This window comes from Clupea harengus, chromosome 14, assembly GCF_900700415.2.
Source record: "Clupea harengus chromosome 14, Ch_v2.0.2, whole genome shotgun sequence".
Taxonomy (NCBI): Eukaryota; Metazoa; Chordata; class Actinopteri; order Clupeiformes; family Clupeidae; genus Clupea; species Clupea harengus.
In genome coordinates this window covers 12,523,910-12,539,884 of record NC_045165.1, presented here as the reverse complement: position 1 = coordinate 12,539,884, position 15,975 = coordinate 12,523,910, and the positions used below count along the sequence as shown (strand labels likewise).

The following is a 15,975-nucleotide window of genomic DNA, read 5'->3' as shown; positions in this document are numbered from 1 at the left end:
CCTCCCTCACTCGGTCACCCTCTAACCTTCCTCTCACTTGTCATCTGTCTTGTTGTGGAGTGGCGTCGCGTTCCATCCCCTTTGTCTTTTTCCTCAGCACTCATCTGTCGTTTCACACGATTCCTCACATTCTTGTGCTGTCAGGGTTCTCACTGTAATCCCTCAGAGAACAAGCAGGATCTGTTATAGCCGCCAGACCTACTCCAGTCATTGCCACGGCCTTTTTCACCTTTGAATATGAAATATGAATATATTGAATACGTCAAATGAGCGAACAGGTGGTCGTGTGACTGGTTATAGCTTTTGCTGGCATTACCGTTAGTTGAACCATCGGCCATCTTGGAAACTTCCCGGCATCCAGAACTGATTAACCGCACCCTTTAAAGCCTCAGGGTGCACCTGTTCCCAGATGTTTTTCTTCCTTTTGAAGGGAGTGTCTCACGCTTCTATTTTGAACACACATGGAACTGTTTAAAAACATCCTCCCACAACTTACTTTGAGTGTGGTCCAACAACAGGAGCATGGGGGTCACCACCTGCAGTGCTATAATATTGGTATTGTGTAGATGGCCTGATGATATACAGTGGGGAAAATAAGTATTTGAACCCCTGCCGATTTTGCAAGTTTGACCACTTGCAAAGAAATGTGTGATCTATAATTGTAATAGTAGGTGTATTTTAACAGTGAGAAACAGAATATCAACAAATAAATCCAGAAAACTGCATTTTATAACATTTATGACTTAATTTGCATTTGATGCAGAAAATAAGTATTTGAACCCCTAGCAAAACATGAATTAGTACTTGGTGGAATAACCCTTGTTGGCAAGCACAGACGTCAGACTTTTCTTGTAGTTGGTCACCTGGTTTACACACATCTCAGGAGGGATTTTGGTCCACTCCTCTTTGCAGATTCTCTCCAAATCCTTAAGGTTGCGTTTTCAATGGGGGGGAATGAGGGAATGAGGTTCAAGCCCAATATTCCAAGTTACATGGCCCCATCCATAGTCCCCTCGATGCAGTGGAGTACCCTTGGCAGAGAAACAGCCCCAAAGCATAATGTTTCCACCTCCATGCTTGACGATGGGGATGGTGTCATATTCAGCATTCTTCTCCCTCCAAACGCGGCAAGTCGAGTTGATGCCAAAGAGCTTGATTTTGGTCTCATCTGACCACATCCTGTCTCCCAATCCTCCTTAGAATCATTTAAGTGTTCATTGGCAAACTTCAGACGGCCCTGTACATGTGCTTCCTTGAGCCTTGCGAGTGCTGCAGTACTTCAAACCATTACGGCGTAGTGTGTTGCCAATGGTTTTCTTGGTGACTGTGGTCCCAGCTGCCTTGAGATCATTCACAAGCTCCCCCTGTCTAGTTCTGGGGTTATTCTGCACCTTTCGGATGATCACCGATACCGCACGAGGGGATATCTTGCATGGAGCCCCAGACCTAGAGCGATTGACAGTTGTTTGGTGTTGCTTCCATTTACGAATAATCGCACCAATAGTTGTCTGCTTCTCACCAAGCTGCTTGGCGATGGTTTTGTAACCCATTCCAGCCTTGTGCAGGTCTACAATCTTATCTCTGACGTCCTTGGTCAACTCTTTGGTCTTGCCCATGGTGGTGAGGTTGAAGGTGTGAAGTATGATTCTTTGGACAGGTTTCTTTTATACATGTCACCAGTTGAGATCAGGTGTACCTTGTTAGGCCTAATGAGGACTAATCTGTGTGCTTCTTGGGCACATAACTGGTCATTGGGAGCCAGAATTCTTGCTGTTTGCTTGGGGGTTCAAATACTTATTTTCTGCATCAAATACAAATAAAGTCATAAATGTTATAAAATGCAGTTTTATGGATTTGTTTGTTGATATTCTATTTCTCACTGTTAAAATACACCTACCATTACAATTATAGATCACACATTTCTTTGCAAGTGGCCAAACTTGCGAAATCGGCAGGGGTTCAAATACTTATTTTCCCCTCTGTATTTAGTATGATGGCTATTTAGTATGATGGATGATTTAACAAGCTCAGTTTATTGTTTTGGATGTTTTTTGTTAGATAGTATTGAGAATGCCATTATTTTCCTTTTTTTCATGTGTGTAACGTGCCCCATGTAGATGTGTGTTTTAAGTGGCTTGACTCTCCAACTGCAGTTTTTCAAAATGACTTCACCTCACACATTGGGTATGTCCAAAACCGAATGCAGCTGCCTGCCACCTTGCTGCCTTCAGCTGTCTAACGAGTCCGAGTCAGTTGCCATAGCAGACACCATGGTACCTACTACAAACTTGGTTTGTTACAAGGTAACAACGCAGAACACCGTTGCCAAGATACCGACAACTGACGTAATAATTCAAATAGAATTGTGTGATTTGAAGACAGTAAAGGATGCATGAAAAAATTCAGCTAAACAAAGGTGTCTTAGAAGGCAGAATTGTATACAAATATTGAATTCGGACATGCCTCGATGCCTTCCTGCCACCAAATGCTGTCATACAAGGCAGAATTGTTTCCATTTCGGACAGACTCATAGAGGTTAACCGGGGTCAAAAGGCTTTGCTTTTTAATTCTATCTTGTGAGAGGAGTCTTAGCCATTATACTGATTCTAGTGGTTCAGTGCAATCCCCCATAACCGCTCTTATGGATCTGAATCCAAGCACAGAGGCTCAGACACCACCCCAAAGCCAGCCTATGCCTCACTCCAGACATGCCACACAATATTATGAGTCCTCTGTGTTATTTTCTCGTCCAGCAGTGATCCCACCTCAATGCCAGGGACAGTCGCCGGTGCCCTTTCAACGTTAACGGACGTCTGTCGCCGTGTCCTTAGTCATAAGACTTGGCTCATGCTCATACTCGATGACACATGCCACCCCCCACCACCCCTCCCCCTCCCCTGTCACACACACATACCACTCCTATTTATCTGGCCGTGGGCGTGGAGGAATTATGCCTTCTCCAAACACATCTGTCATTGTGCCGAGCGATCGGCTAGGCCTTTCTTAGCAGAGTTAGTGGATGCTTTATCGAGCTGTTTACACAACTGCGAGTGTTTAAGCAACCTGAACAGCTGGGGCCGGGAGTGGGCCCTGAAACAAGTCTGGGAGGTCGAAGGCCGTGTTGTTGGAAAGTGATGGAGATTTCTGAGCCGCCTATTTTTCCAAAGAGGGTGGCAGTGTTGGACATGGAGGAGGAGGAGGAAGGGGCCTTTGGGCTTCATGATAATCTTCATGTGTGACATGGCGGTGCTAGCATTCCCGCTAGCCCTCTCACTCTGTCTCTCACCTCGCTCCCTCCCTCCCTGCGGCCGATCTCCTAATAACCCCACTGGTGTTTTGACAGGAGAGCTGCCGGCCTCTCGATTTCTGCACTGGCCTCCGCCTCCTTACATTCCTGTGAGTATTAGCTTAATGGGGGCAGAACTATTATATTTCATTAATTTCGCACCCTCTGAAGGAAAACCAGTTTGTGTTTCAATATCCTAACAAATTCAGTTTGAGAAGAGTTAGGTGTCTATGCATATAAAAATAGCAAGCATTTTATTTACATTTGAATAAAACCACAGACAACTAGAAAAAGGGCAGGAAACCTGATATTTGGTATTTGGCCTCTTACTGGGTGGCTTAAAGTAAATTAATACCATATGATCTTTTGATCATATCACATATCTTGACCTACATACTAAGCTATACAGCGAGGTAGAGTGCACTGGATTCATTTATATATCCCATCTGTGTTGTTTGCTCTTTAAGATAGTGACCCAAGAGCTCCCGGTGCCCTGAGAGGCTTAGACTTTCAGTATAGTCAACATTAAGGAAAAAATAATGAGGCCAGTGAGACCTCAAGGTTAGATCATATCCATTGGACCACACACCTTGCCTTAAATGGTTGACCCAAGGTCATCTTGTCCTCCTTTTAAGGTATACTGCTGCTGGTCCATAACATGTATACCATCCAACAGGGATTAGCTATTGTGCTGATCAGAGAGAGAGAGAGAGCGAGAGAACAATGTAGTGAACAGATGCAGTCTTTTCCTGGAAAGAAAAATAACAGATTAAGAAATTCCTGAACGTGTAGTGGTGGACAGTTGGTGTCTTTGAGCTATCTGACTGGATATGTCAAGGATGACTAATTGTAGTCAGGGGACTTAAGTCTATGATGTCAGCCATGAAATTCCCGCGCAGGCAAAAACATCGCCTCAACATCATGGCAGTAATGATCGAGTGGACAGGCGCGTGGACTCCCTCATGCTCATCAAACGCCCACAAGCATTTGGGAGCCGACAAAACTGTCAGGCCTTTCATCTCGGATGAGGAAAAAGGGCGTATGGAAAGGGCAGTGTATTAAGTGATTTCTCATATGATAGTGCTCGCTGAGTTTCATATGATGACTGTGAGATGAAAGTCTGCCATAATATTAAGAGTAAACATCAAATGTTTTTGAGGTTTTAATTTTTAGCCGAAGAGAAGACTGCAAGTGTGCTGTTAATCAATATTTAATGTAATTGTCTCTTTACTTCAGTTGAAATGATAATCGATGTGTTTCATTTAAAGAGACATGTGAATCGACTACAAAAGGTGCTCTTTGAGAGGTGTACAGAGATTCAGTCCGGTGGAAATATGCAACGCCAGGCATTACAGTGTCATGTCTAGCCTACGTATACCTTGTTAACCGTTAAACGTGGAAACAATGTGGTACACTACACCACTGAAAAACTATCCGAAACAGCTTTTATATTTCAGATTATAATCACCCTTTCCTCAATAGACAGTGAATGAAAAATGATGAATAATCGTAAACTGTGAACAACCCTGCGTCTCTAGTGTCCGCTGTAGGCTACCTGTCCGTGGGACAGCTGTGGCGCAGCGCTGACGGGCCGACAGAGAGACACCGGGGTGGGAGGGGATGTGTGCTGCAGTCCTGCTCCAGCACTGGCAGTGAGGGAGGGAGGGAGAGAGACAGAGAGAATGAGTAGGGGTAAAGAACTGCTGGCACGTCAAAATTCAGACAAAACCACTCAGGGGAAAAGAACTTACGCAGTTGCGAAGTTAAATACCGACATGAAGGATACACGATAAGGTCCCATGATAAAGGATGTTATTTTTTTCTGGAAGCGCAAATCGCTTCTTACTCGAGTGAATACGGCTAAATGGGCGCTTCTAAAACCTTCGATTTGAGCATAGTTTCAGAATAATTCCCTCGAAAATGACCGGCATTTATACATTTTACGTGACTCTCTGATGTATCGCTGTTAAAGTCTGGCAGGTCCTCTCGATGCTCATAAGCTTCTTGCGGGACTCGGAGGAATAACAAACTGCGGTCTGCAAACTACAGCAGGACGGACAATCCCATTGGGCGGCGAGAGTGAAAGTGCTTAAACCAATCGTTTAAAAACGCATTGTGGCGATGTTTTCTGAGTGAGACGGACGAAAGGGTTTTTGATAGTAAAGAAAATGGAATGGAATCATGTCGAGGCTGTGCAGGAATTCACAGCTGAAGGACAATGCAGCAAAATTAAAGTCCGGTCATGCAGAATCACCTGGGATTCGCACCAGGTAACCCGGACCTTTTAAATAAAATTACACACTCATGACTTCAGCATGCTGCCGTATTACAGGCTGCTATTGCATGGGACGCTGAATCTACAACATATTCGTGTATGAATGGTAGATGTGTTTGTTAAAACTGTTTGTTTGATTGCTACTACAGATAAAGTGCCAAGAGATTGTGACTGGCCTGACATGTCAATCAGATGTAAAAGTCAATGTTAGTGTTGATAACCATATGTGTTACCCTGACAGTTTGGCTAATAGGCTATGAGTTTAACAGGTGGGTCTAATAATCTCATTATGCATGGAGATATTTAGTCCTCTCATCATCTGTTGTGTCACGGATTTGAAGGGAATATCTGTGTGTGTGTGTGTGTGTGTGTGTGTGTGTGTGTGTGTGTGTGTGTGTGTGTGTGTGTGTGTGTGTGGGTGTGTGTGTGTGTAGGGGGGGGTTACACATCTGTATCTCACTCTGGGCTGTCTGACTCATCCTCGGGTTGGTAGATCTCTGCGTAAGGAGAGGTAGCTCCATCTTCACAGAGCTTCATTATGTCTTTCTGTATGGATCTCTGAGTGTGTGTATCTGTGTATTTGTGTGCATGTAGGCAATTTGATATAATTTGTCTATAATGCATGTAATGCTTTTGAAATGCTTACACACCTTGCAGATTTACCAGAATGCCCATCTAAATTTGTTTAAGCAATTGGGAATCCCAGTTAAGTACAGATGTAGCCACAGTTAAGAGGATGCTGAAAACACCCAACGGATATGATGGTTGAGCAGTCCTTACCCGTGGTCAGATTCTGCCCTCTCCATTTAAGTCTTTCTAGTCTTTTCAGTCTATTACAGAACAGATGAAGTTACCCTGACCACTGATGGCATGGCATGATGGAAATATGGCCCTTTTATCAATAAATAAGCCGCACAGTTATCTTCCCCCCAACCAAAAAAAGATCCCTTTCTGTGTTCGTCTGGAATAGGTCCAGAGCACTCCCCTGATGCAGGACTAATCTGAGCAGAGAGGTAAAAGTGGATTATGAGGAAACGTAATTTTTTAGCCGTATAAGAACCCTGAAACAATCACAATAGTAGATGAGACGGAAATAGAATTAGCTGCAGGCAGCGAGTGACCCAATGTTCCACAACACTACCCAAGTGTGTGTGTGTGTGTGTGTGTGTGTGTGTGTCTGTGTGTGTGTGTGTCTGTGTGTGTGTCTGTGTGTGTGTGTGTGTCTGTGTGTGTGAGAGTGTGTGTCTGTGTGTGTGTCTGTGTGTGTCTGTGTGTGTGTCTGTGTGTGTGTGTGTGTGTGTGTGTGTGTGTGTGTGTGTGTCTGTGTGTGTGTGTGTGTGTGTGTATGTGTGTAGGTGTGTGTGGTCAGAGAAGAGCGAGGATGAAGAGTGTAAGTAAAATATCCAGAAGGATAAACCCTCTGTAGGCCTACTTGCTGGTTCCATTGGGCTGTCTAAAATTCCAGAGCCATATGATGACCATTTAATTACATGGGAAAGCCTCACTCAATTTTTTGCTGATATGGGGGAATAAAATATTCTCTGCTCATCATAAACCATGTCCCTACCACACACGTATACTTATCGTGTATACAATTTGCCGCAGGACCATGTGTATGCAAAATCCGATAATTTGGATTTGGAAGAAATTCGTTTTTTTTGTCAGAGTTATCAAACACGCCTATTCCCATTCTCTTCATAAATATGAAAGGGAGTCAAATCAGTGAATAATCATGTGCACATGAACACGCTTAACGTCCACTCCCAAAATGATCCTTATATGGCTTGAGACACACCATAAAATTGGTCCGATTAGCGTGTACATCTTCCAGGTAAACCTCCCCACGGACGGTGTGCCTATGGATGAACTTGAACTTCTCATGCTGTGCATCCTGCGTGTTTATCAAGAGCATCATCTGCTATGTGGGTCTGTGTTCAAAGTTAAATTAGAACTAATATGCTAAACAATGTGTTCTTACCGACATCACGCGCTCCTCCATCTTGCTATCTGCTCTGCTCTGATTAAACAAAGAATAAATTAATCATCCAGGTCGTTGTGCTACAGCTTTTGTAAGGGTCATGGTGGAGTCTCAAATCATTTGGGTGTTGATTTAATGGAAGTGTTCTTGATGATGAAAATGATCATGCTCTCTTGGTGCCTGTATTTCAATACGAGTTCAGTCACTTATGCAAATTACACTGTGAGAACATGACAGCGCATTATAATATTGGCCTCAGTACTGTTAAATAGACCTTGAAGTCAACCGGATGGTCACTTCCCATACAATTGGCATGATAACTATGTTGACAGTTCAGTTAAGGCAGGAATAGGCCTACACAATTAACAATACTTGCACGAGAATTCCTGACTGCAGTGATACACGGATCGTTTAACCTTCTTGCATCACCATTAGTTCCTGGTGTCGCCAATCTGGCAATTGCAAATATCATGCGTGCGCCACCTTCAGACTATGTGCAGATACATGCATGTTTTCCCAGCAAGTATCTTTTCATAAATACCATTTTATAATAAACTTTATTTGTATAGCATCTTTCATACAAAACAATGCAGCTCAAAATGCTTAACAGCAAAAAAAGAATTGTATGTGTATAAAGTGCCCTGTATGATTTGAATGCGTTCACACCTTTGATAGGTGTGGCTGCTCTGAGTGTTTCTTTCTGAAAGAGCAACAGTGAGTGAGAAGGATACAAGACTCAAAAAACGATTGAGATTCAGGGAGAAAATTGAGATAGAGAAACTGATCTGCAGAAAACGAGGCGAGAATGAAAGAGACTTCAGTGTGGTTGGTCCCTCTTGTCTCTCATGGTGGTCTGCAGTGGCGGCCGTCTCATATTGCGCAGCTGAATGAACCGCTCTCTGTGTCACTGCTCAGTCCACCCCCCCCCCAAAAAAAATGAGTCACCAGGTGTTCGCCTCCTCTGCACTTACGCAACCCCCCAGGACTGACCCCCTTTCCTGCTTCTGCGGGAGTCCTCTGTCCTGCTGAGGAAGACTTCCTGTTTTCCCTTAAGCAGGCCCATGCTGCCGTTGGTTACGGCCAGGCGGGTCACACTGACCCGCAGGGAAGGAAAGAAAGAAAGAGAGAAAGAATGAGAGAAGGCGTCAAGACTGAATACAGAAATAGAAAGAGACTATTATAGGATGAGTCAGGCCTTGAGGGGCACAAGGTTCAGGTTTACTTTCCAACAGAGGTGCTCTCTGAAACCAGGTCATAACTCAGGAACAGGGCGTGGAGGCTTCTTCTGTGTGAAGCTGGTTAGTGTTCCAGCACATGCAGATGCACCTCAAGACGAGGGATTTAACTAGGCTCTAGGAATTTCTTTCAGAGAGAGAGGGAGAATGTCTCTCTATGTGTGTGTGTGTGTGTGTGTGTGTGTGTGTGTGTGTATATGTATATGTGTGTGTGTGTGTGTGTGTGTGTGAGGAGTGGAGTGTAGCTGGTGTGTGGCGTGAGTCTGTTAGGGGGACACAATGACAGGACGTGACACAGTGGCGGCCATTCTGTTGGCCACTCCAGGCATTTCCTGCCGCTCTGGTGATGACTGGCAGCGTCGGACCCCTCTGCCAGTGCACTCTAAACAAGCGTGCGGCTCTTTTTGTTTCGCGTTGTTGACAGCCATGTACAGTTTGGGATGTTTTGTTTCAATTTGGGGGGGGGGGGGGGGGGGGGGGGTACAGGATTTCATAAACATGGCTTTTGTATGGGCCACCCCCAGTGAACTCAGTGTGTCAGTGTGTGTGCGTTGATCAGGCTTTGTTGCTGCTTCTTTCTGGTATGACTGATGAAACAGAGCCAGTGAGGGTTTTGAATGGCCCCTCTTTGGTGTATGGTAGTACCCCTATTTGTTTTTTTGAAAGGCTTTTATCTGCATGATGGCTTAGTTTATGCAGGATGCTTTTTGTTTAATGTCTTTTTCATAGGGCGCTCTCAACAGGGATCCTCTAACAGGATTAAGGCAGGGGGTGTAGTTATATTTATGCTCTAGTTAAGTGTTTGTGTGTGTGGTGGTGGGGGGGGAGGGAGGGAGGAGGTGTGAGAGTGAAGAAAGAGAGAGGGAGGGAGGGCGGGCAAATAAAAAACCTTTTATTTTTGCATTGCTGCCAGATAACTTGTCAGTGTATGTGTGTGTGTGTGTGTGTGTGTGTGTGTGGGGGGGGGGGGTAAAACAAGGGAAAGGGATCTTGTATTTATGCTTGGCTGCCAGCATGGAAGCCTAGTCATTGCCTCTCCCTCACAGGGCTCAAGCATAGGTCTTTACTCAGCGGGGGTATTAACCACTGTACTTATGGCTCGCTGCGGAGAGGCCTCCTGTGGCTATTGCGTCTGATCATCAGGATAGCTCTTTTCGTGACATGACAGGTTCTGTGGTTTGGCCATGTATTATTAATGCGATTTATTATTTATGGGACGGTGTCTGCCGTGCTCCCCCTTCTAAGTGGGCCTGTTGACAGATGACAGGTGTGTGTCGGCTGTGTGTGCTGTATGATTTTGAGTCTGAGAATGTGAATGTGAATGTGTGCATTTGTGTGTGTGTGTGTGTGTGTATTTGGGGAGGTGGTGCAAATAAGTGTTCTTGGTTATGTATATGTGTGTAAATGTGTGTGTGTGTGTGTGTGTGTGTGTATTTGGGGAGGTGGTGCAAAGAAGTGTTCTTGGTTATGTATATGTGTGTAAATGTGTGTGTGTGTGTGTGTGTGTGTGTGTGTGTGTGTGTATGTATTCGTATGTATGCCTGTTTGAGCCTAACTGATGTGTACTGTGCAGGTGGGGAACTCTCGAGTGGAGCTCACCCTGTCGGAGCTGCAAGAGATGGCTTCACGTCAGCAGCAGCAGATCGAGGCCCAGCAACAGATGCTCGTCGCCAAAGTAAACCTGACTTATTACTTTTCATCATTGGCTCACTTTTAAAGCTCTTTGTTCTCAGATTATCAGATTACACGAACACTTTCTGATTAAAAAGTGCTCCCTACTTCGTGCCTGATCTCCTTAAGATCACGACTCTTCAATATAATTGCCATTCTAGAGTCTATTGTGACATTTTTTTAAACCACTTGCCTTAAAAAGGTTGAACATTAACACACAAGGCAAAACCATAATTAAATCAAAGAATCGAGGACTTATATTCACCTAATAATGTACAATTTACAACGTATCCATATACTAGGATACTCACAATACATATGTATCACAACACAAAAAGTCATGATACACAACTTAATAAGCCACCCTTCCACCAAACCCTCATTAAATGACCTTAATCCATTTTTAAAATGATCCAAAGACATTTAGACGTTTAGACTCCCTGCCTGTTCAGATGATGTTCAGACACGTGCCCCAGTCTTGGCCGCGTGGCCTGTTGAGATCTCAAACACTTGACTATTTGGACCACTGGAGCTTTGTTTGTTGATGAGTGCTTTTGCTAGTGAAGCCATTTTGAGCCGGATGCACTCCAGGCTTGCTTAATAAATCACTCTTACATGTCATATCGACCATGGCCACAGCTTGCAGGGCCACTATAGTTTGATTGTGCATGTGTGTGTGTGTGTGTGTGTGTGTGTTTGTGTGTGTGTATGTGTGTGTGTGTGTGTGTGTGTGTGGAGTGACGGACATGTGACACATGTAAACATATAAACGCTCTGGTGTGTGGTGACGGTCATGTGTTAGCTGATGGAATTCACTACATATTCCTAGGGGCATTTAGGATTTATACATGTCAGCTCACATATATGTGTGTGTGTGTGTGTGTGTGTGTGTGTGTGTGTGTGTGTGTGTGTGTGTGTGTGTGTGTGTGTGTGTGTGTGTGTTTGTTTGTGAATGCCAAGGGGAAAATGAAAACCGTTAGCTGACCTTTCATCACACTGATGTACAGAGCTCAGGAGACCGTGACCATGTGGCCTCATTTATGTGGTCAGAGGTGACGAGATGGCTCTTACACACTAATAGACAGAGCTGCAGCATGTCCACTACAAGGTTCTTTACTGGGCCAAAGGTCACACACTTATACACTGATTCATACAAGGTTTACTATGTGGACTTTGAATATTCCTCACACCCTGCCCTAAAATCCTATTTTGACTAACCAATAATGAATAAAATAATTTGGAATTAAAGATGCAGTCCACAATTGTTTTCAGTTTTGTGAAAGGTTGTTGATATTTTTTAGCTCAGCAGCCTATCAAATGACACCCCTCCCTTTTGTGGTCCTGTAGTGCTCTGTTGATTGGCTGGTACAGTCTATGGTTCGCTCACAGCCACTATGTTTCCGAACATCAGAGTTTATTTGAGTGCAAGTACTGAACAGGCAGCTAGAGGACTGTGAGGAGCAATTCACTGAATTTGACAGTGATTAGAATCACGGACTGCACCTTTAAGTTCATAGTTGAATTGTGTGTGATGACAAGATGGTGTGTAGAATGTCCGTTGATATGAGTTGTTACTTTAAGAGCGTGTTAAAAGGGTAACGGAGGAAGGAGGTAGTAAAGAGGTTGTTATGAGGTCCAGAAAAAAAAGTCAAGACTTGGTTCCAGTTGTGACATTTAATTTTCATTTCCTGGATACTGCCGGTGCTCTAAATTACCTTTTTCTTTTGAAAAATGCTGTTTAGTTCTGAAGGAACCCATTTAGACTTCAAAAAGTCTTACCTTTAATTGAACTAGTCATCTATCGTTCCACAAAAAACAAAGACCCCTACAGGGGCCCTCTACAGAGACAAACAGTCCCATGAATAACCATTGTTCCTCTATGTAGTTACCAGTAGACACAATGTTCAGATCTTTGTCTTACACTTCATCATTTGGGAGCCAGTTCAGCCTTAAGTTCACTGTGTGATGGTTTACGTCAACCACAACAAACACGGACTAACACTCCCTTTATGACGATAGTTCATGAGGTAACAGTTTACTCAGCCTAAGGTTCAGTGTGTGATAGTTGATAGTCGTTTTTGGTGTAGATAGAGCGCTGAAATCAGAGCGAGAGGGATAGGGTGCCAGGAACATGGAGCTCTTTTCCTAAGAACAACAGGAAGTGATTCGACGGACACAGGAAATGAGATCAGCAATGGGCTGCAGCTGGTAGGAAAGGGCTGGTCATAAAGGCCAGTACGTGAGGGGCGGTGTGTGTGTGTGTGTGTGTGTGTGTGTGTGTTTGTGTGTGTTAGTGTGTGGGACAACAGAATCATAGGAGGATGAGAGGGTGGAGCAAAGATGCTTGTCTCTATGCTGAAACTCTAATTTTCCCGGGAAATAGAGCTGTAACATACTGGAATTATGAGAACAGCTTGGGTTGGGACATTTTGCTGTCAGGTTGTTTTGGTACAACTGGAACCAAGTCTTGACTTTTTTTCTTAATTTCTGAATCACCTTGACCTGCATCTATACAAAAGTTGGTGTCTTTTAAGGTAATTCTAAATATATAATTTATTGCAATTTTTTTTTTTTAAATCAACACACCATAACATTTTACCTGAGGTCAGTATGGAGGAAACAAGTTTCTTTTTTTGCTTTTCTTTGTGTGGATTCTGCAGTATTCAGTGATATTTGTATTCATGTGTGATGTATGATTGTGTCAGAATCTGTGCGCCGCATTGTTAGCTTAGCCTTGCAGTAAAGGCGTCGTTTTGTTCTTTGACTTAACACAGCATTCTGATGAGTCAACATTCTGTGTCCCTCTCTCTCTCTCTCTTTCTCTCTCTCTCTATCTCGCTCTCCCTCTCTATCTCTCTCTCTATCGCTCTCTCTCTCTGTATCCCTCTCTGTCCGTCAGGCCTGGCTTTGTATTTGCTCATTCTGGGCCTGACCAGAACTGAGGAGTCAGCACATGTTTGCAACAGTCTCCTGTCTTTCTCTTTCATTCTTTGGGGTCGTTTTCATCAAAGCTCACGGTCACTTTGAGCCTGTGGTCGATTTTCGCTCCGTATGCACAGATATTTTGGTCATATGCTACCTGCCTTCAGCATCCAAGTTGCAATGTCAGATGTTGGTGATAATGTCAGCTGGGGTCCAAGCACTTTAGTGTGTTGTAATAATATGCAAGTGGTATAGGCCAGCCATTTACCTCTCTCTTATATTTTGTCTTCTGGTTTGGCCATTTTCTTTTTCTCTACCTTTTTGTTCTACCTTTTCTTTGTTCCCTGATCCTGTATTCTCTCATAGCTTTCCACTGTGCGTTCTGAGGTGTGTTGTGTGTTTTGCCTTGTACTGTGTGTGTATGTATGTATGTATGTGTGTGTGTGTGTGTGTGTGTGTGTGAACTTGTGTTCATGTGCATATGTCCCAAGCGCATGTTCACAAGAGTGCCTCCCAACCTTGCATGGGCCTGCTGCCTGTGATTGTTTTTCTCCCTGGCCATCTGTAATTTACCGTTTCCCCCTCTCTATCCCTCTCTCCTCTCTCTCCTCTCTTCTCCTCTCCAATGTGATTTGCATCCCTCTCTCTCCTCTCTCTCGCCCACACCTGTCCCCCTCCTCCTTTCCTTTCCTTCTTTCTCCCCTTCATCGTTTTCTCTCCTCTACCTCAATCTGTTTCCCCTTACTACCTCTATCACTCTTTGTGTCTCTCCATCTCTTTCTCTCTCTCTCTCTCTCTCTCCTCCTCCTCCTCCTCCTCCTCCTCCCTCCCATGCCCTCTCCCTCTGCAGGAGCAGCGTCTGCGTTATCTGAAGCATCAGGACGGGAGGCCGGGCCAGTCTGTGCCTGAGGCGGAGAAGCTGCAGAGGCTGAAGGAACGCGTGGACAGCCAGGAGGCCAAGCTGAAGAAGGTCCGCGCCATGAGGGGCCAGGTGGACTACAGCAAGATCATCAATGGCAACCTGTGTACGTGCTCTATGACACTGTAGTAGGGCTCAGACACAAGCACCTTCTCATACTGTTTACATACTGCCTCATAATGACATATTTTTTTTATATAGTATGTTTATGTCTACATATGTGTGTACAACAGCATGTGTAGCTTCCATGTGTAGCTTCCTTCACCTTCACAGTTAAGAGAGAAGTGCTTCCTTTAGAGTAGAATACTTTGGCTCAGATATCTGTTTGGAATCTTTAACACTAAAAATAACTTGAGGGAAGATACATGTGCAGCACTTATTTGTTTGGAATGTGCAGCACTTATTTGTTAGATAGACATTCTTCTGGAATGTAGGATCATGAGATTTCATTGCAAACCAGATATTGTGTTTCCAAAAGCAGCCCATCTGGTTCCAATTCAAGTTATGCCTGTACTTTCTGCAAAAACTTTTTGGGGAGTCTTTCCTCATCAGCCACCCAATCTGTTTTTTGCTTCTACATGTGTGTGGCTATATTGGTGTGTTTTGACGTCCACACGCAGCTGGTTGCAAAGTCACTGCCGTCTTTGTTCACTGCGTGAAGTGCTCAGTCAGCTGCTGCTGTGGAGTCCCAGTCGCTGGGTGGCGGCCATTTTGGATGTTTGGAGCTGAGGGTGTGGCGGCAGGAGGGAACAGCTGGGAGGCGTTAGCGTTACCCTCCGTGGCCTTGGACGGAGTGAAATTCTGAGGATGTCACGGCTGGCGTGTTTGGCCTTCGCTTTAGTCTGTGTCAATTTTTGGTCATGACTCAGTGGAGAGGGAGAGAGAGAGAGAGAGTGAATGATTTAGAAAGAGAGAGAGGGCGGGAGTGAGTGAGTGATTGAGAAAGATTTAGAGAGAGAGAGAGAAAGAGCGAGGGAGAGACAGCGAGGAAGAAAGAGCGAGGGAGAGAGAGCGAGTGAGGGAGAGAGAAAGTCTGAGAGAGGGAAATGAAAAGATAGCATCTGTCTGCAGGGACACATAAAGCCTTTTTCCATCATCACACTCTCTCACTCTCACGAGGTCGCAGAGCTTTTAGCAGGAAACCACCACAACCACAAAACACACACACACACACACACACACACACACACACATACACACACGCTCAAATACATCCACAACCACTCCTCAGCCTTACATATTCGGCAAGTGTTGGTCTTGTGTGTCGCCTCAGCAGCGGAGATCGAGCACGTGAGCAGCCTGTTCCAGGAGAAGCAGGTTGAGCTGCAGTCGGCTGTGCTGAAGGTGGACCAGCTCACCCAGCAGCTGGACGACCTGCGGAGAGGTCGCCTCAACGGCCTGCAGCCGCTCGGAGGGCCCATCAGTGGGGCTGCCGCGCTGGAGCTCCGTAAACTCTACCAGGAGCTGCAGGTATACACAATATATGCTTTGTATATGTGACATAACATTATACCTACACTTACTATTCATTGATGAGTGACGTCTAAGAGACTAACGACTTAGTTTGTTAAACCATCACTGAAATCTCTATCAGGAACTGCAGTGCAGCATTTTTTTTACACATTTGATACATAAATAACATAAATAAATAAGTATAACTAAGTATACATGAATAAATGAAATACTAGT

At 44.5% G+C, this 15,975-nt stretch overlaps 1 protein-coding gene across 17 annotated transcripts in view; it reads left to right on the top strand.

The window, feature by feature from the left end:
• ppp1r13ba (protein phosphatase 1, regulatory subunit 13Ba) overlaps window positions 1-15,975 on the top strand; it is a 49,803-nt gene that overhangs the window by 20,118 nt on the left and 13,710 nt on the right. For 11 of the 17 annotated variants that reach the window (XM_031580449.1, XM_031580448.2, XM_031580454.2 and 8 more), the window contains 4 exons: window positions 10,348-10,449; window positions 13,734-13,754; window positions 14,218-14,392; window positions 15,560-15,756. In XM_031580449.1, the coding sequence (XP_031436309.1) occupies window positions 10,348-10,449; window positions 13,734-13,754; window positions 14,218-14,392; window positions 15,560-15,756 (495 nt within the window). Of the gene's footprint in view, window positions 1-1,952; window positions 5,557-10,347; window positions 10,450-13,733; window positions 13,755-14,217; window positions 14,393-15,559; window positions 15,757-15,975 lie in introns of those variants that run through there. The other 6 variants (XM_012826866.3, XM_012826863.3, XM_012826865.3 and 3 more) reach the window with 3 other exon arrangements.